This window comes from Telmatherina bonti, assembly GCF_933228915.1.
Source record: "Telmatherina bonti genome assembly, chromosome: 11".
Taxonomy (NCBI): domain Eukaryota; kingdom Metazoa; phylum Chordata; class Actinopteri; order Atheriniformes; family Telmatherinidae; genus Telmatherina; species Telmatherina bonti.
This window is the reverse complement of record NC_136629.1, coordinates 3102738-3128012: the sequence shown is the minus strand read 5'-3', so window position 1 is coordinate 3128012 and position 25275 is coordinate 3102738. Positions and strand designations below refer to the sequence as shown.

General features: G+C 52.3%; 2 protein-coding genes across 2 annotated transcripts in view; one reads left to right on the top strand and one right to left on the bottom strand.

The window, feature by feature from the left end:
* LOC306762775 (uncharacterized protein) overlaps window positions 1–9433 on the bottom strand; it is a gene marked incomplete at its 3' end in the record, with an annotated part of 73264 nt that extends 63831 nt beyond the window's left edge. The window contains exons 1-2 of the mRNA XM_079249384.1: window positions 8889–9433; window positions 8267–8376 (exon numbers count right to left, since the gene is read on the bottom strand). Coding sequence (XP_079105510.1) covers window positions 8267–8376; window positions 8889–9224 — 446 coding nt within the window. The 5' untranslated portion in view covers window positions 9225–9433. The remainder of the gene's footprint in view (window positions 1–8266; window positions 8377–8888) is intronic.
* A 4175-nt stretch (window positions 9434–13608) lies between these two features.
* nvl (nuclear VCP like) overlaps window positions 13609–25275 on the top strand; it is a 91237-nt gene continuing 79570 nt past the window's right edge. Inside the window, exon 1 of the mRNA XM_079249346.1 lies at window positions 13609–13669. The gene's annotated coding sequence lies outside the window, so the exon portion shown is untranslated. The remainder of the gene's footprint in view (window positions 13670–25275) is intronic.

Below are 25275 nucleotides of genomic sequence, written 5' to 3'. Positions count from 1 at the left end.
ACCCGGACCCAGACCAAGACCCAGACCCAGACCCAGACCCAGACCCAGACCCAGACCGGACCCAGACCCTGACCGGACCTAGACCCAGACCGGACGCAGACCCAGACCAGACCCAGACCAGACCAAGACCCAGACCCAGACCCAGACCCAGACCCAGACCGGACCCAGACCCAGACCCAGACCGGACCCAGACCCAGACCAAGACCCAGACCCAGACCCAGACCCAGACCGGACCCAGACCCAGAGCGGACCCAAACCCAGACCCAGACCGGACCCAGACCCAGACCAAGACCCAGACCCAGACTGGACCCAGAGCGGACCCAGACCCTGACCCAGATCGGACCCAGACCAGACCGGACCCAGACCCAGACCGGACCTAGACCCAGACTAGACCCAGACCCAGACCCAGACCCAGACTGGACTCAGACAGGACCCAGACCAGGCCCAAACCGGACCGAGACCGGACCCAGATCGGACCCAGACCCAGACCCAGACCCAGACAAAGACCCAGACCCAGACCAGACCTAGACCGGACCCAGACCCAGAGCGGACCCAGACCAGAGCGGACCCAGACCCAGAAAAAGAACCGGACCCAGACCCAGACCGGAACCAGACCGGACCCAGTCCAGACCGGACCCAGACCCAGACCCAGACCCCAGACCGGACCCAGACCGGACCCAGTCCAGACCGGACCCAGACTGGACCCAGACCAGACCCAGACCCGGACTCGGACCGGACCCAGACCCAGACCGGAACCAGACCGGACCCAGACCCAGACCGGACCCAGACCCAGACCCAGACCCAGACCCAGACCAGACCCAGACCCGGATCAAGACCCAGACCGGACCAGACCCAGACCCAGACCCAGACCGGAACCAGACCGGACCCAGTCCAGACCGGACTCGGACCCAGACTGGACCCAGACCAGACCCAGACCCGGACTCGGACCGGACCCAGACCCAGACCGGAACCAGACCGGACCCAGACCCAGACCGGACCCAGACCCAGACCCAGACCCAGACCAGACCCAGACCGGACCCAGACCGGACCCAGACCCAGACCAGACCCAGACCCAGACCCAGACCAGACCCAGACCGGACCCAGACCCAGACCCAGACCAGACCCAGACCAGACCCAGTCCAGACCGGACCCAGACTGGACCCAGACCAGACCCAGACCCAGACCCAGACCAGACCCAGACCAGACCCAGACCCGGATCAAGACCCAGACCGGACCCAGACCGGACCCAGACCCAGACCCAGACCCAGACCGGACCCAGACCAGACCCAGACCCAGACCCAGACCGGAACCAGACCGGACCCAGTCCAGACCGGACTCGGACCCAGACCGGTCCCAGACCAGACCCAGTCCAGACGGGACCCAGACAGGACCCAGACCCAGACCCAGACCAAACCAGACCCAGACCCAGACCAAAACTGGACCCAGACCCAGACCGGACCCAGACCAGACCCAGACCAGACCCAGATCAGACCCAGACCAGACCCAGACCCCGACCCAGACCCAGACCCAGACCCAGACCAAGACCCAGACCGGACCAAGACCGGACCCAGACCAGACACGGACCCAAACCCAGACCGGACCCAGACCTAGACCAGACCCAGACCCAGACCCAGACACGGCCCCAGACCCAGACCCAGACCCAGACCGGACCCAGACCCAGACCAGACCCAGACCGGACCCAGACCCAGACCCAGACCCAGACCGGACCCAGACCCAGACCGGAACCAGACCGGACCCAGACCCAGACCGGACCCAGACCGGACCCAGACCCAGATCAGACTCAGACCAGACCTAGACCGGACCCAGACCCAGAGCGGACCCAGACCAGAGCGGACCCAGACCCAGAAAAAGAACCGGACCCAGACCCAGACCGGAACCAGACCGGACCCAGTCCAGACCGGACCCAGACCCAGACCCAGACCCCAGACCGGACCCAGACCGGACCCAGTCCAGACCGGACCCAGACTGGACCCAGACCAGACCCAGACCCGGACTCGGACCGGACCCAGACCCAGACCGGAACCAGACTGGACCCGGACCCAGACCAGACCCAGACCCAGACCAAACCAGACCCAGACCCAGTCCAGACCGGACCTAGACCCAGACCGGTCACAGACCGGACCCAGACCCAGACTGGACCCGGACCCAGACCCAGACCCAGACCCAGACCCAGACCAGACCCAGACCGGACCGTGACCCAGACCCAGACCCAGACCGAGACCCAGACCAGACCAGACCGGACCCAGACCCAGACCCAGACTGGACCCGGACCCAGACCCAGACCAAGACCCAGACTGGACCCGGACCCAGACCCAGACCCAGACCCAGACTGGACCCGGACCCAGACCAAACCCAGAACCAGACCCAGACCAGACCCAGACCCAGACCCATACCCAGACCAGGCCCAAACCGGACCAAGACCGGACCCAGAGTGGACCAAAACTAGACCCAGATCGGGGCCAGACCAGACCCAGACCAGACCAGACCAGTCTCAAACTGTAGACAGACCCAGACCCAGACTGGACCAGACCGAGATTGGACCCAGACTGGACAGGATAATCTCCTTGTTGAATGACACACAAGATGATTTGTGATCCTACGTGTTGAGTCAGCTGATCCTCCACCAGGACGTCCAGCAGGCGGTAACACTCCAGACGGGCCAGCAGCAGTTCGAAGCCCACCAGCATGATTCTGTCTGAGCTGACATCCGTACCAAGTCTGAACTCACTGAAATACATCCAACATCAGAGCTGTCAACACCAGGACAGACAGACTGCAGCTCTTATGATAAAAAATCACTCCAACATGGAACTCTAATCTGGAATAGTCTGTCTACAGCCATGACGAGGAAAATATTGCCAAAAAGAAAAGTGATGAGAAAGTTATGAGAATTGACTTGATACACAATATCAAACAGATGACTTCTACGTGTACACAGAATGCCAAGCTCTGGAAAAATGAGGCTCATAACTGGGGATGGCTTGCAGCTTGTTCGCGATGCCACACAGAACTTACTTCTTGTGATTTTCAGCAAAGAATGGTATGATTGGTCAGAGCTTAGAGGAGGGCGTGGTTAACAGATCCTTGTGAAACGGACACTTTTGTTGACGCATATTAAAAAGGTTACAATAAGCAACTAAGGACCCCCCCCCCCCCAAGCCACAGACAACCCGCCCAGCAACAGACAACCCGTCCAGCAACAGACAACCTGCCCAGCAACAGACAACCCCCCCAGCAACAGACAACCCGTCCAGCAACAGACAACCCCCCCAGCAACAGACAACCCGCCCAGCAACAGACAACCCGTCCAGCAACAGACAACCCGCCCAGCAACAGACAACCCGTCCAGCAACAGACAACCCGTCCAGCAACAGACAACCCACCCAGCAACAGACAACCCGTCCAGCAACAGACAACCCGTCCAGCAACAGACAACCCGCCCAGCAACAGACAACCCGCCCAGCAACAGACAACCCGTCCAGCAACAGACAACCCGCCCAGCAACAGACAACCCGTCCAGCAACAGACAACCCGCCCAGCAACAGACAACCCGTCCAGCAACAGACAACCCCCCCAGCAACAGACAACCCGCCCAGCAACAGACAACCCGTCCATCCCTAGACAACCGAACCAGCAACAGACAACCCGCCCAGCAACAGACAACCTGCCCAGCAACAGACAACCCGCCCAGCAACAGACAACCCGCCCAGCAACAGACAACCCGTACAGCAACAGACAACCCGTACAGCAACAGACAACCCCCCCAGCAACAGACAACCCGCCCAGCAACAGACAACCCGTACAGCAACAGACAACCCGTCCAGCAACAGACAACCCCCCCAGCAACAGACAACCCGCCCAGCAACAGACAACCCGTCCAGCAACAGACAACCCGCCCAGCAACAGACAACCCGCCCAGCAACAGACAACCCGTCCAGCAACAGACAACCCCCCCAGCAACAGACAACCCGCCCAGCAACAGACAACCCGTACAGCAACAGACAACCCGTCCAGCAACAGACAACCCCCCCAGCAACAGACAACCCGCCCAGCAACAGACAACCCGTACAGCAACAGACAACCCGCCCAGCAACAGACAACCCGTCCAGCAACAGACAACCTGCCCAGCAACAGACAACCCGTACAGCAACAGACAACCCGCCCAGCAACAGACAACCCGCCCAGCAACAGACAACCCGTCCAGCAACAGACAACCTGCCCAGCAACAGACAACCCCCCCAGCAACAGACAACCCGTCCAGCAACAGACAACCCCCCCAGCAACAGACAACCCGCCCAGCAACAGACAACCCGTCCAGCAACAGACAACCCGCCCAGCAACAGACAACCCGTCCAGCAACAGACAACCCGTCCAGCAACAGACAACCCACCCAGCAACAGACAACCCGTCCAGCAACAGACAACCCGTCCAGCAACAGACAACCCGCCCAGCAACAGACAACCCGCCCAGCAACAGACAACCCGTCCAGCAACAGACAACCTGCCCAGCAACAGACAACCCGTCCAGCAACAGACAACCCCCCCAGCAACAGACAACCCGCCCAGCAACAGACAACCCGTACAGCAACAGACAACCCGCCCAGCAACAGACAACCCGTCCAGCAACAGACAACCCGTCCAGCAACAGACAACCTGCCCAGCAACAGACAACCCGTACAGCAACAGACAACCCGCCCAGCAACAGACAACCCGTCCAGCAACAGACAACCTGCCCAGCAACAGACAACCCGTACAGCAACAGACAACCCGCCCAGCAACAGACAACCCGCCCAGCAACAGACAACCCGTCCAGCAACAGACAACCTGCCCAGCAACAGACAACCCCCCCAGCAACAGACAACCCGTCCAGCAACAGACAACCCCCCCAGCAACAGACAACCCGCCCAGCAACAGACAACCCGTCCAGCAACAGACAACCCGCCCAGCAACAGACAACCCGCCCAGCAACAGACAACCTGTCCAGCAACAGACAACCCACCCAGCAACAGACAACCCGTCCAGCAACAGACAACCCGTCCAGCAACAGACAACCCGTCCAGCAACAGACAACCCGTCCAGCAACAGACAACCCGTCCAGCAACAGACAACCCGTCCAGCAACAGACAACCCGTCCAGCAACAGACAACCCGTCCAGCAACAGACAACCCGTCCAGCAACAGACAACCCGCCCAGCAACAGACAACCCGTCCAGCAACAGACAACCCGCCCAGCAACAGACAACCCGTCCAGCAACAGACAACCCGCCCAGCAACAGACAACCCGTCCAGCAACAGACAACCCGCCCAGCAACAGACAACCCGCCCAGCAACAGACAACCCCCCCAGCAACAGACAACCCCCCCAGCAACAGACAACCCGCCCAGCAACAGACAACCCGCCCAGCAACAGACAACCCGCCCAGCAACAGACAACCCGCCCAGCAACAGACAACCCGTCCAGCAACAGACAACCCGTCCAGCAACAGACAACCCGCCCAGCAACAGACAACCCGCCCAGCAACAGACAACCCGTACAGCAACAGACAACCCGTCCAGCAACAGACAACCCCCCCAGCAACAGACAACCCGCCCAGCAACAGACAACCCGTACAGCAACAGACAACCCGTCCAGCAACAGACAACCCCCCCAGCAACAGACAACCCGCCCAGCAACAGACAACCCGTCCAGCAACAGACAACCCGCCCAGCAACAGACAACCCGTCCAGCAACAGACAACCCGTCCAGCAACAGACAACCCGCCCAGCAACAGACAACCCGCCCAGCAACAGACAACCCGTCCAGCAACAGACAACCCCCCCAGCAACAGACAACCCGCCCAGCAACAGACAACCCGTACAGCAACAGACAACCCGTCCAGCAACAGACAACCCCCCCAGCAACAGACAACCCGCCCAGCAACAGACAACCCGTACAGCAACAGACAACCCGCCCAGCAACAGACAACCCGTCCAGCAACAGACAACCCGCCCAGCAACAGACAACCCGTCCAGCAACAGACAACCTGCCCAGCAACAGACAACCCCCCCAGCAACAGACAACCCCCCCAGCAACAGACAACCCCCCCAGCAACAGACAACCCGCCCAGCAACAAACAACCCGTCCAGCAACAGACAACCCGCCCAGCAACAGACAACCCGCCCAGCAACAGACAACCTGTCCAGCAACAGACAACCCACCCAGCAACAGACAACCCGTCCAGCAACAGACAACCCGTCCAGCAACAGACAACCCGCCCAGCAACAGACAACCCGTCCAGCAACAGACAACCCGTCCAGCAACAGACAACCCGTCCAGCAACAGACAACCCGCCCAGCAACAGACAACCCGTCCAGCAACAGACAACCCGCCCAGCAACAGACAACCCGTCCAGCAACAGACAACCCGCCCAGCAACAGACAACCCGTCCAGCAACAGACAACCCGTCCAGCAACAGACAACCCGCCCAGCAACAGACAACCCGCCCAGCAACAGACAACCCCCCCAGCAACAGACAACCCGCCCAGCAACAGACAACCCGTCCAGCAACAGACAACCCGCCCAGCAACAGACAACCCGTCCAGCAACAGACAACCCGCCCAGCAACAGACAACCCGTCCAGCAACAGACAACCCGTCCAGCAACAGACAACCCGCCCAGCAACAGACAACCCGCCCAGCAACAGACAACCCCCCCAGCAACAGACAACCCGCCCAGCAACAGACAACCCGCCCAGCAACAGACAACCCGTCCAGCAACAGACAACCCGTCCAGCAACAGACAACCCGCCCAGCAACAGACAACCTGCCCAGCAACAGACAACCCGTCCAGCAACAGACAACCCGCCCAGCAACAGACAACCCGCCCAGCAACAGACAACCCGTCCAGCAACAGACAACCCGCCCAGCAACAGACAACCCGTCCAGCAACAGACAACCCGCCCAGCAACAGACAACCCGCCCAGCAACAGACAACCCGCCCAGCAACAGACAACCCCCCAGCAACAGACAACCCGCCCAGCAACAGACAACCCACCCAGCAACAGACAACCCGCCCAGCAACAGACAACCCGCCCAGCAACAGACAACCCGTCCAGCAACAGACAACCCGTCCAGCAACAGACAACCCGTCCAGCAACAGACAACCCCCCAGCAACAGACAACCCACCCAGCAACAGACAACCCACCCAGCAACAGACAACCCGCCCAGCAACAGACAACCCGTCCAGCAACAGACAACCCGTCCAGCAACAGACAACCCACCCAGCAACAGACAACCCACCCAGCAACAGACAACCCCCCAGCAACAGACAACCCACCCAGCAACAGACAACCCACCCAGCAACAGACAACCCGCCCAGCAACAGACAACCCGTCCAGCAACAGACAACCCGTCCAGCAACAGACAACCCACCCAGCAACAGACAACCCGCCCAGCAACAGACAACCCGCCCAGCAACAGACAACCCGCCCAGCAACAGACAACCCGCCCAGCAACAGACAACCCGTCCAGCAACAGACAACCCACCCAGCAACAGACAACCCGTCCAGCAACAGACAACCCGCCCAGCAACAGACAACCTGCCCAGCAACAGACAACCCGTCCAGCAACAGACAACCTGCCCAGCAACAGACAACCCGTCCAGCAACAGACAACCCGCCCAGCAACAGACAACCCACCCAGCAACAGACAACCCGTCCAGCAACAGACAACCCGTCCAGCAACAGACAACCCACCCAGCAACAGACAACCCGTCCAGCAACAGACAACCCGTCCAGCAACAGACAACCCGCCCAGCAACAGACAACCCGCCCAGCAACAGACAACCCGTCCAGCAACAGACAACCCACCCAGCAACAGACAACCCGTCCAGCAACAGACAACCCGTCCAGCAACAGACAACCCGCCCAGCAACAGACAACCCGCCCAGCAACAGACAACCCGTCCAGCAACAGACAACCCGCCCAGCAACAGACAACCCGTCCAGCAACAGACAACCCGTCCAGCAACAGACAACCCGCCCAGCAACAGACAACCCGTCCAGCAACAGACAACCCGCCCAGCAACAGACAACCTGCCCAGCAACAGACAACCCGTCCAGCAACAGACAACCCGTCCAGCAACAGACAACCCGTCCAGCAACAGACAACCCGTCCAGCAACAGACAACCCACCCAGCAACAGACAACCTGCCCAGCAACAGACAACCCGCCCAGCAACATGGTTTATTTGTCCCTTTGGATCTTCTTACCTTTGCGAACCGTTGTCCTGGGGCAGGTAGCCGATTGATGCTAGGACAGACTGGATGGTAGCCGAGCTAAGAACTGGGAGGAGACGGTAGACAAACGGACCTGTAAAGGTCTGAAACGATAACACAGTTCCATAAACCTCAATGCAGAGGATGCATTCTGAAAACCATATATATATACACACACACACACACACACACACACACACATATATATATATATATATATATATATATATATATATATATATATATATATATATATATATATATATATATATATATATATATATATATATATATATATATATATATATGTACACTAAGATCACAGATGAAGACACACCACTCCCAGTGTTCTGTTTTCTAAAGTCCACACAGACATATTGTTCCTATTATCTGTCCACTGGAGAACCATGAGTTGTACTTTACTGCAGGACGGCAGCTGTGCTTTTAGACAGGAGGGTGGAAAATGTCTGAATATAGCCCTCAAGATCCACTCATCCCTCCATTCCTTATTCCAGATACATCATAAAACATTGTGTCCTTTGTAGAGTATGATGGAAAACTGACATGGACAGAAATACATAGACAGACAGACAGAAAGTAAGAAAGACATAATCACCTTGAGGGTCCGGATCTCCCTCTTCCAGGGTTGGAGGACCAGATTGACGCAGATGGTTTCCAGCATCTCGGAGGCTCGGATGAAGGCTGCCAGCTGCCGGCGCCGGTCGGGGTTCGGTTCTCCTCCGGCCTTGGTCACGACCTGGAGGAAGGGGAACACGGTGAAGGTCTCCCGGAGGTCTGCCTGTCTCAGATACTGAGCTGCTTTGTTGAGCAGCCGGTGGTCGCGGCACGGCTGAACATCTGGACACAGCTGGAGGCACCATCGTCTGTAATCCTGGAACACGTCCTGTCTGCAGAACCCAACCGGCTCGGCTGCTTCGGTACCGTCCTCCATGGCCGCCACACCGAGCTGAGTCTGATCTGAGAAGGTATGAGGAAGTGAAAGTGACCGCAGGTCTGTTTCCTTTTTCTGAAATCAAACTGAACTTCGATTACAACGAAATTATTGTAAATACACGATTGTTTTAATCGCGTTAAACTTTTCCAATTTTAGCTTTTATATTTCTGGATAATTATTAGTTTTTATATCAGAGGTTTTGCTGAACAAAAACACTGAGTAGGTCTTGATTTAAAAAAACAAAAGTCAGATAGTTTCTAACATCGAAAACTATTCTGTCATTTCACAGGAAGAAGGGAATCTGGTTTTAAAACATAGACATACACACATAGACGCCTCCTTGTGCGCTGGAGAGTGAACTTGCATCGCCGCCATATTGGATGGGTCTCTGCTTTCGAGTCTTGCTGCAGAATCAACGTAGTTTCCCCAATTAACTGTTTTCTGTGGAACAACACGTAAATATTACGCACAAACGAAATACTTTTAAACATAACTGGTTTATCAATAATATTAACACAATGAGGTGTCTATGTATATATGAAAAAATCTAATCTGGTAAAAGAGGACAAAGAAAGAGGTTTGAAATCCCTAAAGTTCCAATCAATGTTTGGAGTCTGTAAGGTAAACTGGATTAAAGCCTTTACGTCTCAACCAGAATCAATCTGGTTTCACATCCCCAGAAATATTTTTAAGAAAATTGAAGGTTTAGGACTTTGTGTGAAAATGTGATGTTGAAACCACAAAGTTGCCTGTGAAGCGATCGGAGTTTCATAAACAAGTACTGAACTTTTGGAATATGATATTATCCCCATTTCACCCCACATAGCTCCACTTTATGGAAAAACAGAACAATAATGATAAACAGGAAAACTATATTCAAACAGTATTGGTTTGTTAAAAATGTGTTTTTGTGACAAATATATTAGATGGGACATTGAGTCTGAATGGGCTGTGCGCCGTGCCTCTATTGTTGAGGCGGCCGGCCGGAGCTGTGGTCGTAAGGTCATTGGTGCCTGTTGTGGCGGTAATCCCAGGACTCGTTGGTGGACACCAGCAGTGAGGGATGCCGTCAAGCTGAAGAAGGAGTCCTATCAGGCCTTCTTGGCCTGTTGGACTCTGGAGGCAGCTGACGGATACCGACAGGCATGTCACCAAGCCAAAAACTTGGGCATGCGAGGAGTTCGGCGAGGCCACGGAGAAAGACTTCCGGATGACTTCAAGGCAATTCTCAGGAGGTTGCAGGTCTTTGGAAGGAATACTTCGAAGACCTCCTCAATCCCACCAACACGTCTTCTGATGAGGAAGCAGAGCTGGTGGACTCAGGGGTGGACTCTCCTATCTCTGGGGCTGAATTCGCTGAGGTGGTCAAAAAGCTCCTTGGCGGCAAGGCCCCGGGGGTGGATGAGATCCGCCCGGAGTTCCTTAAGGCTCTGGATGCTGTGGGGCTGTCCTGGCTGACACGTCTCTGCAGCATCGCGTGGACATCGGGGACAGTACCGCTGGATTGGCAGACTGGGATGGTGGTCCCCCTTTAAGAAGGGGGACCGGAGGGTGTGTTCCAATTACAGGGGAATCACACTCCTCAGCCTCCCTGGGAAGGTCTATTCTGGGGTCCTGGAGAGGAGGGTCCGCCGGATAGTCGAATCTCGGATTGAGGAGGAGCAGTGTGGTTTTCGTCCTGCCTCCAATGGAGGCGTTTAAATATCTCAGGGTCTTGTTCACGAGTGAGGGAAGGATGGAGCGTGAGATCGACAGACAGATCGGTGCGGTGTCTGCAGTAATGCAATAATCCGGTCTGTCATGGTGAAGAAGGAGCTGAGCCAGAAGGCAAAGCTCTCGATTCACCAGTCGATCTACGTTCCTACCCTCACCTATGGTCATGAGCTGTGGGTCGTGACCGAAAGAACAAGATCTCGTATACAGGCTGCTGAAATGAGTTTCCTCCGCAGGGTGGCCGGGCTCTCCCTTAGAGATAGGGTGAGGACCTCGGTCATCCAGGAGGGGATCAGAGTAGAGCCGCTGCTCCTCCGCATCGAGAGGAACCAGTTGAGGTGGCTCGGGCATCTGGTCAGGATGCCTCCTGGACCTCCCTGGTGAGGTGTTCCAGGCACGTCCCTCTGGGAGGAGACCCCGGGGAAGACCCAGGACACGCTGGAGGGATTATATCTCTCGGCTGGCCTGGGAACGCCTCGGGATCCCCCCCGCAGAGTTGGCAAATGTGGCTGGAGAGAGGGAAGTCTGGGCTTCCCTGCTTAGGCTGCTGCCCCCGCGACCCGACCCCGGATAAGCAGCGGCGAATGTATTGATGGATGGATCTATTAGATGAACAGGATTTCATTTCAATACCTTTAAAAAAATTGGATGTTCATTGTTCCAGTAGACATTTCAGTAAAATATGTAAAGCAATACCCCCAGCTCTATTACATTTAATACGTAACACAATTTCTCAAACAAGAGTACAAGCCGTCATGCCAGAACTAAAAAATCAATCAACTACATATTAGTGATAAAAAAAAAGTACCAATTTATTGGAAAAGCTTTCAAATGTAAAACCTTTCAGAACTATACAAGAATGGCAAAACTCAAAATAAACATTGACTCATTAAGACAAACTTTCAAAATATTTAAAATGGCCAACTCCACCAAAAGTAAAAGAAGTACAATTTAAAATTATCCATAGCTATTAGACTTCAGCAGAAACCCTGTGGAAAAGATTTTGTTTTGAGGTTGAAGACTGTGTTTTTTGTCTTGAAGAACCTGAAACTATCGAAACTAACTAACTATTTATGTAAAATCACCAATCAGTTCTGGCAGAACGTTTACACATGGTTGAACACCACAGTAGATAACATCACACCATTTGTGTTAGGTTGACGTCAAGTGCGGGGGATTCATATGCGGACTCGGCTTGGAGTTTCAAACAATGCTTTATTTGCTTCCTTCTGATTTCGGTTTCTTTCCCAGGTGGATGCGGAAGATAGGTTAGTCGGCAGGCAGACAAGCGGGGAGGTAAACCTGGCGGACAGAGAGGCGAGCAGGCAGGCAGGCAGGCAGGCAGGCAGGCAAGCGGTAGGGCAGCAATCGGGCATGCAGGCAGGATCTCTGACGGGGAAAAAAACACACAGGTTAACGATCAGGAAATCACACTGGGAAGAATCCTTCAGGCCGAGAGTTGTACCAAAGGCGTTCAACTATCTGGCGATGAACAGCAGGCTGGGCAGATCTTAAATAGTGCTGCTGCTGATTGCCAAGATGCCGATCAGGTGCTGATCCAGGTGCCAGGATGCCAGACACGCCCACCAGGGAACAGGATCACAACAGTTTGATATAAACCAAATTCTAATATAAAAAAACGACGCTGATAAAGAAGGAGCTGACACCATCAATATTATTATAATGATGGGAAAATATCAGATCCATACATGTAAATGGAAAAACCAAAGACCCTCAGTACTATGTTTCAAAGAGAAACTTAAAATCTTCTATTACTCTTTAACATTATTGGCAGTAAAACATGGAGAAATACTGATAATTTGCAATAATCTGTCAATTTAAAAAAAAAATTGTAATAAATGTAAAAGAATGGTCAATGTCCCCAACTTGTGTCCTTGAACAGCACTCTAATGGTTGGAAACAGTGAAATAGTTTGTCTCATGAACAGACAAGTCGTCCTGTATAATTATTTATAAAAATTGTTTGTCCTTTTTATTCATTTATTTTTTATTATGAACATGCTGGTATTTAAAATTTTGTTTTCTTGGTGTGTGTGCCTTGCCAAAGATATTTCTGTTTTTGTTGAATGTTTGAGTTGAGTGGAGAGTCCTTCTTGAAGTTGTAATTACTGAATTATTACCTCCGCCAAGGAGGTTATGTTTTCGTCCAAGTTTGTTTGTCTGTTAGCAACATTATTCAAAACATTATGGATGGATTTTGATGAAATTTTCAGGATATGTTGGGGGTCTCACAAGGAACAAATGGTTACATTTTGGTGGAGGTCCAGAAGAGATCTTGGATCCTGGATTCTGGATCACTTTGAAGTTATGTTGGGTGTTAATCACAATATGCTTGGGGGAGATCTGTGCTCTCCGAGGGTTTTCCTAGTTCAATACAGTTTTGAAAAAAAACAAAACAGTCTACGTATATATGACGTCAATGAGCGTGATATTATCCGGTGTCTACGTATATTATGTCTATGTTTAAAACCATCACCGGATCTTATTCATATCAGTTTCCGGGATGATTTACATGCCGAGCTTAGATTGGATCAGCTGGGAGGAAGTGGGCGGGCTCTTTCTCTGATTGGAGAAGAGGATCCCAGCCGACCATGGGATTTGTCGATGGCCTAACAGTAGGCGGTACTCTGTAAGCTTGGTCCGGCCGTGGAAGTACCGTCTTGTTAACTTGGACGAGTTGACGTGCACGTGGAGGTGTCTTGGGTTCAGGTAAGACTCAGAGCTCATTGTTTTAGTCGCCTCCTGTTCTATGGAGTGGTGATAGATTATGTTCCCCTTCCCAACCCCGCGCTGGTTCTTCCACGGTTTATATCCCCCTTCCTGATGGTGGAACCACGGACTTCCCACGTAGGAGTCCCGACTTCCCACGTAGGAGCCCCGACTTCCCAGTAGGAGCCCCGACTTCCCACGTAGGAGCCCCGACTTCCCACGTAGGAGCCCCGACTTCCCATGCAGGAGCCCCGACTTCCCACGTAGGAGCCCCGACTTCCCACGTAGGAGCCCCGACTTCCCATGCAGGAGCCCCGACTTCCCAGTAGGAGCCCCGACTTCCCACGTAGGAGCCCCGACTTCCCACGTAGGAGCCCCGACTTCCCAGTAGGAGCCCCGACTTCCCACGTAGGAGCCCCGACTTCCCACGTAGGAGCCCCGACTTCCCATGCAGGAGCCCCGACTTCCCACGTAGGAGCCCCGACTTCCCACGTAGGAGTCCCGACTTCCCACGTAGGAGCCCCGACTTCCCACGTAGGAGTCCCGACTTCCCATGCAGGAGTCCCGACTTCCCATGCAGGAGTCCCGACTTCCCACATAGGAGTCCCGACTTCCCAGTAGGAGCCCCGACTTCCCATGCAGGAGTCCCGACTTCCCATGCAGGAGTCCCGACTTCCCACGTAGGAGCCCCGACTTCCCACATAGGAGTCCCGACTTCCCAGTAGGAGCCCCGACTTCCCATGCAGGAGTCCCGACTTCCCAGTAGGAGCCCCGACTTCCCATGCAGGAGTCCCGACTTCCCAGTAGGAGCCCCGACTTCCCACGTAGGAGTCCCGACTTCCCAGTAGGAGCCCCGACTTCCCACGTAGGAGTCCCGACTTCCCAGTAGGAGCCCCGACTTCCCACGTAGGACTCTCGACTTCCCATGCAGGAGTCCCGACTTCTAATGCAGGACTCCCGACTTCCATGTTGGGGCCCCGACTTCCCATGTAGGACTCTCGACTTCCCATGCAGGAGTCCCGAATTCCCATGTAGACCAAGTTTCTGTCATACACATAAGTGGCAACAAGTCAATCGGGAGGCTGACAGTCTGTCAGAAAGAAAGATGGACAAAGCTTCGCCAGTCTGAGACAAAGTGGTCCTAACCAACAAGGTACATGGCTAGAATCCTGCATCAGACCAGAATGGGACAACATCCCTCTTCTACAGTTCCTTTAACTGGTCTCCTGACTTCCCAGATGTTTTCAAACACTGTCTTCCAGGAAGGCCTTTCTCTCCGGCTTCCCCACATCCACGAGACATGCATGTCTACGTTTCATCATTCATATGTTGTTAATCTTCTACTGGGAACTAAATGGGTGTTGATTCTGTTTTCATTGAGATTTTGCACAGCATCCCAACGCTTAAGCGGTTTGGAAAATGAATGAATGAATGAACAGCATTAAAGTTTCTGCAAAGGCTAATTTATGACTTTAAATGCAGATATCAGCCCACTCAGAAGCGAGACAGGGTGAATGTCTTTCTTGTAGACAGTTTTCTTTCACTTTTTAAACTACAGCACTCTGTAGTCATCCTGTGAGAAATAATCAAGAACAATCTAGGTGAAGAATAAAAAGCTGTTCCCACTTGTACTGTTCTTAGACAATCATCACTTGAGCTGAGGCATTAACATGACAAACCATGAATTGGATTTATTTGGAATTTTCTGTTTGTTGATAGAACATTTACCCTTTAACCCTCAAGTACCAAGTCAGACCCGTTTTCCAGACTTCCTGTGTTAGATTCAAAAGGCAAAAATAGTCCTCAGAAATATTGGTCATTGTTGACATGAAGCATCACACAGTTCCACCTCATCGCCATGAGAATCTCCCGTTCCACCTCATCGCCATGAGAATCTCCCGTTCCACCTCATCACCATGAGAATCTCCTGTTCCACCTCATCACCATGAGAATTTCCTGTTCCACCTCATCACCATGAGAATCTCCCGTTCCACCTCATCACCATGAGAATCTCCCGTTCCACCTCATCACCATGAGAATCTCCCATTCCACCTCATCACCATGAGAATCTCCCGTTCCACCTCATCGCCATGAGAATCTCCCGTTCCACCTCATCGCCATGAGAATCTCCCGTTCCACCTCATCGCCATGAGAATCTCCCGTTCCACCTCATCGCCATGAGAATCTCCCGTTCCACCTCATCACCATGAGAATCTCCCGTTCCACCTCATCACCATGAGAATCTCCCATTCCACCTCATCACCATGAGAATCTCCCGTTCCACCTCATCGCCATGAGAATCTCCCGTTCCACCTCATCGCCATGAGAATCTCCCGTTCCATCTCATCATGATGAGAATCTCCCGTTCCACCTCATCACCATGAGAATCTCCCGTTCCATCTCATCATGATGAGAATCTCCCGTTCCACCTCATCACCATGAGAATCTCCCGTTCCATCTCATCATGATGAGAATCTCCCGTTCCACCTCATCACCATGAGAACGTCCCGTTCCACCTCATCATGATGAGAATCTCCCATTCCACCTCATCATGATGAGAATCTCCCATTCCACCTCATCACCATGAGAATCTCCCATTCCATTTATTCACCATGAGAATCTCCCGTTCCACATCATCACCATAAGAATCTCCCGTTCCACCTCATCACCATGAGAATCTCCCGTTCCACCACATCATGATGAGAATCTCCTGTTCCACCTCATCACCATGAGAATCTCCCATTCCGCCTCATCACCATGAGAACCTCCCGTTCCACCTCATCACCATGAGAATCTCCCGTTCCACCACATCATGATGAGAATCTCCTGTTCCTCCTCATCACCATGAGAACGTCCCGTTCCACCTCATCACCATGAGAATCTCCCGTTCCACCTCATCACCATGAGAATCTCCCGTTCCACCTCATCACCATGAGAATCTCCCGTTCCACCTCATCACCATGAGAATCTCCCGTTCCACCTCATCACCATGAGAATCTCCCGTTCCACCACATCACCATGATAATCTCCCGTTCCACCTCATCACCATGAGAATCTCCCGTTCCACCACATCATGATGAGAATCTCCTGTTCCACCTCATCACCATGAGAATCTCCCGTTCCGCCTCATCACCATGAGAACCTCCCGTTCCACCTCATCACCATGAGAATCTCCCGTTCCACCACATCATGATGAGAATCTCCTGTTCCTCCTCATCACCATGAGAACGTCCCGTTCCACCTCATCACCATGAGAATCTCCCGTTCCACCTCATCACCATGAGAATCTCCCGTTCCACCTCATCACCATGAGAATCTCCCGTTCCACCTCATCACCATGAGAATCTCCCGTTCCACCTCATCACCATGAGAATCTCCCGTTCCACCACATCACCATGATAATCTCCCGTTCCACCTCATCACCATGAGAATCTCCCGTTCCACCTCATCACCATGAGAATCTCCCGTTCCACCACATGATGAGAATCTCCCGTTCCACCTCATCACCATGAGAATCTCCCGTTCCACCACATCACCATGAGAATCTCCCGTTCCACCTCATCACCATGAGAATCTCCCGTTCCACCTCATCACCATGAGAATCTTCCGTTCCACCTCATCACCATGAGAATCTTCCGTTCCACATCATCACCATAAGAATCTCCCGTTCCACCTCATCACCATAAGAATCTCCCGTTCCACCTCATCATGATGAGAATCTCCCGTTCCACCTCATCACCATGAGAACGTCCCGTTCCACCTCATCACCATGAGAATCTCCCGTTCCACCTCATCACCATGAGAACGTCCCGTTCCACCTCATCATGATGAGAATCTCCCATTCCACCTCATCACCATGAGAATCTCCCATTCCACCTCATCACCATGAGAATCTCCCGTTCCATTTATTCACCATGAGAATCTCCCGTTCCACCACATCATGATGAGAATCTCCTGTTCCTCCTCATCACCATGAGAACGTCCCGTTCCACCTCATCACCATGAGAATCTCCCGTTCCACCTCATCACCATGAGAACGTCCCGTTCCACCTCATCACCATGAGAATCTCCCGTTCCACCTCATCACCATGAGAACGTCCCGTTCCACCTCATCATGATGAGAATCTCCCATTCCACCTCATCACCATGAGAATCTCCCATTCCACCTCATCACCATGAGAATCTCCCGTTCCATTTATTCACCATGAGAATCTCCCGTTCCACCACATCATGATGAGAATCTCCTGTTCCTCCTCATCACCATGAGAACGTCCCGTTCCACCTCATCACCATGAGAATCTCCCGTTCCACTTATTCACCATGAGAATCTGCCGTTCCACCACATCATGATGAGAATCTCCTGTTCCTCCTCATCACCATGAGAACGTCCCGTTCCACCTCATCACCATGAGAATCTCCCGTTCCACCTCATCACCATGAGAACGTCCCGTTCCACCTCATCATGATGAGAATCTCCCATTCCACCTCATCACCATGAGAATCTCCCATTCCACCTCATCACCATGAGAATCTCCCGTTCCATTTATTCACCATGAGAATCTCCCGTTCCACCACATCATGATGAGAATCTCCTGTTCCTCCTCATCACCATGAGAACGTCCCGTTCCACCTCATCACCATGAGAATCTCCCGTTCCACCTCATCACCATGAGAACGTCCCGTTCCACCTCATCATGATGAGAATCTCCCATTCCACCTCATCACCATGAGAATCTCCCATTCCACCTCATCACCATGAGAATCTCCCGTTCCATTTATTCACCATGAGAATCTCCCGTTCCACCTCATCACCATAAGAATCTCCCCTTCCACTTATTCACCATGAGAATCTCCCGTTCCACCACATCATGATGAGAATCTCCTGTTCCTCCTCATCACCATGAGAACGTCCCGTTCCACCTCATCACCATGAGAATCTCCCGTTCCACCACATCATGATGAGAATCTCCTGTTCCTCCTCATCACCATGAGAACGTCCCGTTCCACCTCATCACCATGAGAATCTCCCGTTCCACCTCATCACCATGAGAATCTCCCGTTCCACCTCATCACCATGAGAATCTCCCGTTCCACCTCATCACCATGAGAATCTCCCGTTCCACCTCATCACCATGAGAATCTCCCGTTCCACCACATCACCATGATAATCTCCCGTTCCACCTCATCACCATGAGAATCTCCCGTTCCACCTCATCACCATGAGAATCTCCCGTTCCACCACATGATGAGAATCTCCCGTTCCACCTCATCACCATGAGAATCTCCCGTTCCACCACATCATGATGAGAATCTCCTGTTCCACCTCATCACCATGAGAATCTCCCGTTCCGCCTCATCACCATGAGAACCTCCCGTTCCACCTCATCACCATGAGAATCTCCCGTTCCACCACATCATGATGAGAATCTCCTGTTCCTCCTCATCACCATGAGAACGTCCCGTTCCACCTCATCACCATGAGAATCTCCCGTTCCACCTCATCACCATGAGAATCTCCCGTTCCACCTCATCACCATGAGAATCTCCCGTTCCACCTCATCACCATGAGAATCTCCCGTTCCACCTCATCACCATGAGAATCTCCCGTTCCACCACATCACCATGATAATCTCCCGTTCCACCTCATCACCATGAGAATCTCCCGTTCCACCTCATCACCATGAGAATCTCCCGTTCCACCACATGATGAGAATCTCCCGTTCCACCTCATCACCATGAGAATCTCCCGTTCCACCACATCACCATGAGAATCTCCCGTTCCACCTCATCACCATGAGAATCTCCCGTTCCACCTCATCACCATGAGAATCTTCCGTTCCATTTATTCACCATGAGAATCTCCCATTCCACATCATCACCATAAGAATCTCCCGTTCCACCTCATCACCATAAGAATCTCCCGTTCCACCTCATCATGATGAGAATCTCCCGTTCCACCTCATCACCATGAGAACGTCCCGTTCCACCTCATCACCATGAGAATCTCCCGTTCCACCTCATCACCATGAGAACGTCCCGTTCCACCTCATCATGATGAGAATCTCCCATTCCACCTCATCACCATGAGAATCTCCCATTCCACCTCATCACCATGAGAATCTCCCGTTCCATTTATTCACCATGAGAATCTCCCGTTCCACCACATCATGATGAGAATCTCCTGTTCCTCCTCATCACCATGAGAACGTCCCGTTCCACCTCATCACCATGAGAATCTCCCGTTCCACCTCATCACCATGAGAACGTCCCGTTCCACCTCATCACCATGAGAATCTCCCGTTCCACCTCATCACCATGAGAACGTCCCGTTCCACCTCATCATGATGAGAATCTCCCATTCCACCTCATCACCATGAGAATCTCCCATTCCACCTCATCACCATGAGAATCTCCCGTTCCATTTATTCACCATGAGAATCTCCCGTTCCACCACATCATGATGAGAATCTCCTGTTCCTCCTCATCACCATGAGAACGTCCCGTTCCACCTCATCACCATGAGAATCTCCCGTTCCACTTATTCACCATGAGAATCTGCCGTTCCACCACATCATGATGAGAATCTCCTGTTCCTCCTCATCACCATGAGAACGTCCCGTTCCACCTCATCACCATGAGAATCTCCCGTTCCACCTCATCACCATGAGAACGTCCCGTTCCACCTCATCATGATGAGAATCTCCCATTCCACCTCATCACCATGAGAATCTCCCATTCCACCTCATCACCATGAGAATCTCCCGTTCCATTTATTCACCATGAGAATCTCCCGTTCCACCACATCATGATGAGAATCTCCTGTTCCTCCTCATCACCATGAGAACGTCCCGTTCCACCTCATCACCATGAGAATCTCCCGTTCCACCTCATCACCATGAGAACGTCCCGTTCCACCTCATCATGATGAGAATCTCCCATTCCACCTCATCACCATGAGAATCTCCCATTCCACCTCATCACCATGAGAATCTCCCGTTCCATTTATTCACCATGAGAATCTCCCGTTCCACCTCATCACCATAAGAATCTCCCCTTCCACTTATTCACCATGAGAATCTCCCGTTCCACCACATCATGATGAGAATCTCCTGTTCCTCCTCATCACCATGAGAACGTCCCGTTCCACCTCATCACCATGAGAATCTCCCGTTCCACCTCATCACCATGAGAACGTACCGTTCCACCTCATCATGATGAGAATCTCCCATTCCACCTCATCACCATGAGAATCTCCCATTCCACCTCATCACCATGAGAATCTCCCGTTCCATTTATTCACCATGAGAATCTCCCGTTCGACATCATCACCATAAGAATCTCCCCTTCCACTTATTCACCATGAGAATCTGCCGTTCCACCACATCATGATGAGAATCTCCTGTTCCTCCTCATCACCATGAGAACCTCCCGTTCCACCTCATCACCATGAGAATCTCCCGTTCCACCACATCATGATGAGAATCTCCTGTTCCTCCTCATCACCATGAGAACGTCCCGTTCCACCTCATCACCATGAGAATCTCCCGTTCCATTTATTCACCATAAGAATCTCCCGTTCCACCACATCATGATGAGAATCTCCTGTTCCTCCTCATCACCATGAGAACGTCCCGTTCCACCTCATCACCATGAGAATCTCCCGTTCCACCTCATCACCATGAGAATCTCCCGTTCCACCTCATCATGATGAGAATCTCCCATTCCACCTCATCACCATGAGAATCTCCCATTCCACCTCATCACCATGAGAATCTCCCGTTCCATTTATTCACCATGAGAATCTCCCGTTCGACATCATCACCATAAGAATCTCCCGTTCCACCTCATCACCATAAGAATCTCCCCTTCCACTTATTCACCATGAGAATCTGCCGTTCCACCACATCATGATGAGAATCTCCTGTTCCTCCTCATCACCATGAGAACCTCCCGTTCCACCTCATCACCATGAGAATCTCCCGTTCCACCACATCATGATGAGAATCTCCCGTTCCTCCTCATCACCATGAGAACGTCCCGTTCTACCTCATCACCATGAGAATCTCCCGTTCCACCTCATCACCATGAGAACGTCCCGTTCCACCTCATCATGATGAGAATCTCCCATTCCACCTCATCACCATGAGAATCTCCCATTCCACCTCATCACCATGAGAATCTCCCGTTCCATTTATTCACCATGAGAATCTCCCGTTCCACCTCATCACCATAAGAATCTCCCCTTCCACTTATTCACCATGAGAATCTCCCGTTCCACCACATCATGATGAGAATCTCCTGTTCCTCCTCATCACCATGAGAACGTCCCGTTCCACCTCATCACCATGAGAATCTCCCGTTCCACCTCATCACCATGAGAACGTACCGTTCCACCTCATCATGATGAGAATCTCCCATTCCACCTCATCACCATGAGAATCTCCCATTCCACCTCATCACCATGAGAATCTCCCGTTCCATTTTTTCACCATGAGAATCTCCCGTTCGACATCATCACCATAAGAATCTCCCCTTCCACTTATTCACCATGAGAATCTGCCGTTCCACCACATCATGATGAGAATCTCCTGTTCCTCCTCATCACCATGAGAACCTCCCGTTCCACCTCATCACCATGAGAATCTCCCGTTCCACCACATCATGATGAGAATCTCCTGTTCCTCCTCATCACCATGAGAACGTCCCGTTCCACCTCATCACCATGAGAATCTCCCGTTCCATTTATTCACCATAAGAATCTCCCGTTCCACCACATCATGATGAGAATCTCCTGTTCCTCCTCATCACCATGAGAACGTCCCGTTCCACCTCATCACCATGAGAATCTCCCGTTCCACCTCATCACCATGAGAATCTCCCGTTCCACCTCATCATGATGAGAATCTCCCATTCCACCTCATCACCATGAGAATCTCCCATTCCACCTCATCACCATGAGAATCTCCCGTTCCATTTATTCACCATGAGAATCTCCCGTTCGACATCATCACCATAAGAATCTCCCGTTCCACCTCATCACCATAAGAATCTCCCCTTCCACTTATTCACCATGAGAATCTGCCGTTCCACCACATCATGATGAGAATCTCCTGTTCCTCCTCATCACCATGAGAACCTCCCGTTCCACCTCATCACCATGAGAATCTCCCGTTCCACCACATCATGATGAGAATCTCCTGTTCCTCCTCATCACCATGAGAACGTCCCGTTCTACCTCATCACCATGAGAATCTCCCGTTCCACCTCATCACCATGAGAATCTCCCGTTCCACCTCATCACCATGACAATCTCCCGTTCCACCTCATCACCATGAGAATCTCCCGTTCCACCACATGATGAGAATCTCCCGTTCCACCTCATCACCATGAGAATCTCCCGTTCCACCTCATCACCATGAGAATCTCCCGTTCCACCTCATCACCATGACAATCTCCCGTTCCACCACATCACCATGATAATCTCCCGTTCCACCTCATCACCATGAGAATCTCCCGTTCCACCTCATCACCATGAGAATCTCCCGTTCTACCACATGATGAGAATCTCCCGTTCCACCTCATCACCATGAGAATCTCCCGTTCCACCACATCGCCATGAGAATCTCCCGTTCCACCACATCGCCATGAGAATCTCCCGTTCCACCTCATCACCATGAGAATCTCCCGTTCCACCACATGAGAATCTCCCATTCCACCACATCGCCAAGAGAATCTCCCGTTCCACCTCATCACCATGAGAATTTCCCATTCCACCACAATCTCCCGTTCCACCTCATCACCATGAGAATCTCCCGTTCCACCACATCGCCATGAGAATCTCCCGTTCCACCTCATCACCATGAGAACCTCCCGTTCCACCTCATCACCATGAGAATCTCCCGTTCCACCTCATCACCATGAGAATCTCCCGTTCCACCTCATCGCCATGAGAATCTCCCGTTCCATCTCATCATGATGAGAATCTCCCGTTCCACCTCATCGCCATGAGAATCTCCCGTTCCACCTCATCGCCATGAGAATCTCTCGTTCCATCTCATCATGATGAGAATCTCCTGTTCCACCTCCTCACCATGAGAATCTCCCGTTCCACCTCATCACCATGAGAACCTCCGTTCCACCTCATCACCATGAGAATCTCCCATTCCACCTCATCATGATGAGAATCTCCCGTTCCACCTCATCACCATGAGAATCTCCCGTTCCATTTATTCACCATGAGAATCTCCCGTTCCACATCATCACCATAACAATCTCCCGTTCCACTTATTCACCATGAGAATCTCCCGTTTCACCTCATCACCATAAGAATCTCCCCTTCCACTTATTCACCATGAGAATCTCCCGTTCCACCACATCATGATGAGAATCTCCTGTTCCTCCTCATCACCATGAGAACCTCCCGTTCCACCTCATCACCATGAGAATCTCCCGTTCCACCACATCATGATGAGAATCTCCTGTTCCTCCTCATCACCATGAGAACGTCCCGTTCCACCTCATCACCATGAGAACCTCCCGTTCCACCTCATCACCATGAGAATCTCCCGTTCCACCTCATCACCATGACAATCTCCCGTTCCACCTCATCACCATAAGAATCTCCCATTCCACCTCATCACCATGAGAATCTCCCGTTCCACCTCATCACCATAAGAATCTCCCGTTCCACCTCATCACGATGACAATCTCCCGTTCCACCTCATCACGATGACAATCTCCCGTTCCACCTCATCACCATGAGAATCTCCCGTTCCACTACATCACTATGAGAATCTCCCGTTCCACCTCATCATGATGAGAACCTCCCGTTCCACCTCATCATGAGAATCTCCCGTTCCACCTCATCACCATGAGAATTTCCTTTTCCATCACATCATGATGTGAATCTCCCGTTCCACCTCATCATGACAATCTCCCGTTCCACCTCATCATGATGAGAATCTCCCATTCCACCTCATCACCATGAGAATCTCCCGTTCCACCTCATGGTGATGAGAACCTCCCGTTCCACTTCATCACCATGAGAATCTCCCGTTCCACCTCATCACCATGAGAATCTCCCGTTCCACCTCATCACCATGAGAATCTCCCGTTCCACCACATGATGAGAATCTCCCGTTCCACCTCATCACCATGAGAATCTCCCGTTCCACCTCATCACCATGAGAATCTCCCGTTCCACCTCATCACCATGAGAATCTCCCGTTCCACCTCATCATGATGAGAATCTCCCATTCCACCACATCACCATGAGAATCTCCCGTTACACCTCATCACCATGACAATCTCCCGTTCCACCTCATCATGATGAGAATCTCCTGTTCCTCCTCATCACCATGAGAACCTCCCGTTCCACCTCATCACCATGAGAATCTCCCGTTCCACCACATCATGATGAGAATCTCCTGTTCCTCCTCATCACCATGAGAACGTCCCGTTCCACCTCATCACCATGAGAATCTCCCGTTCCACCTCATCACCATGAGAATCTCCCGTTCCACCTCATCACCATGACAATCTCCCGTTCCACCTCATCACCATGAGAATCTCCCGTTCCACCACATGATGAGAATCTCCCGTTCCAC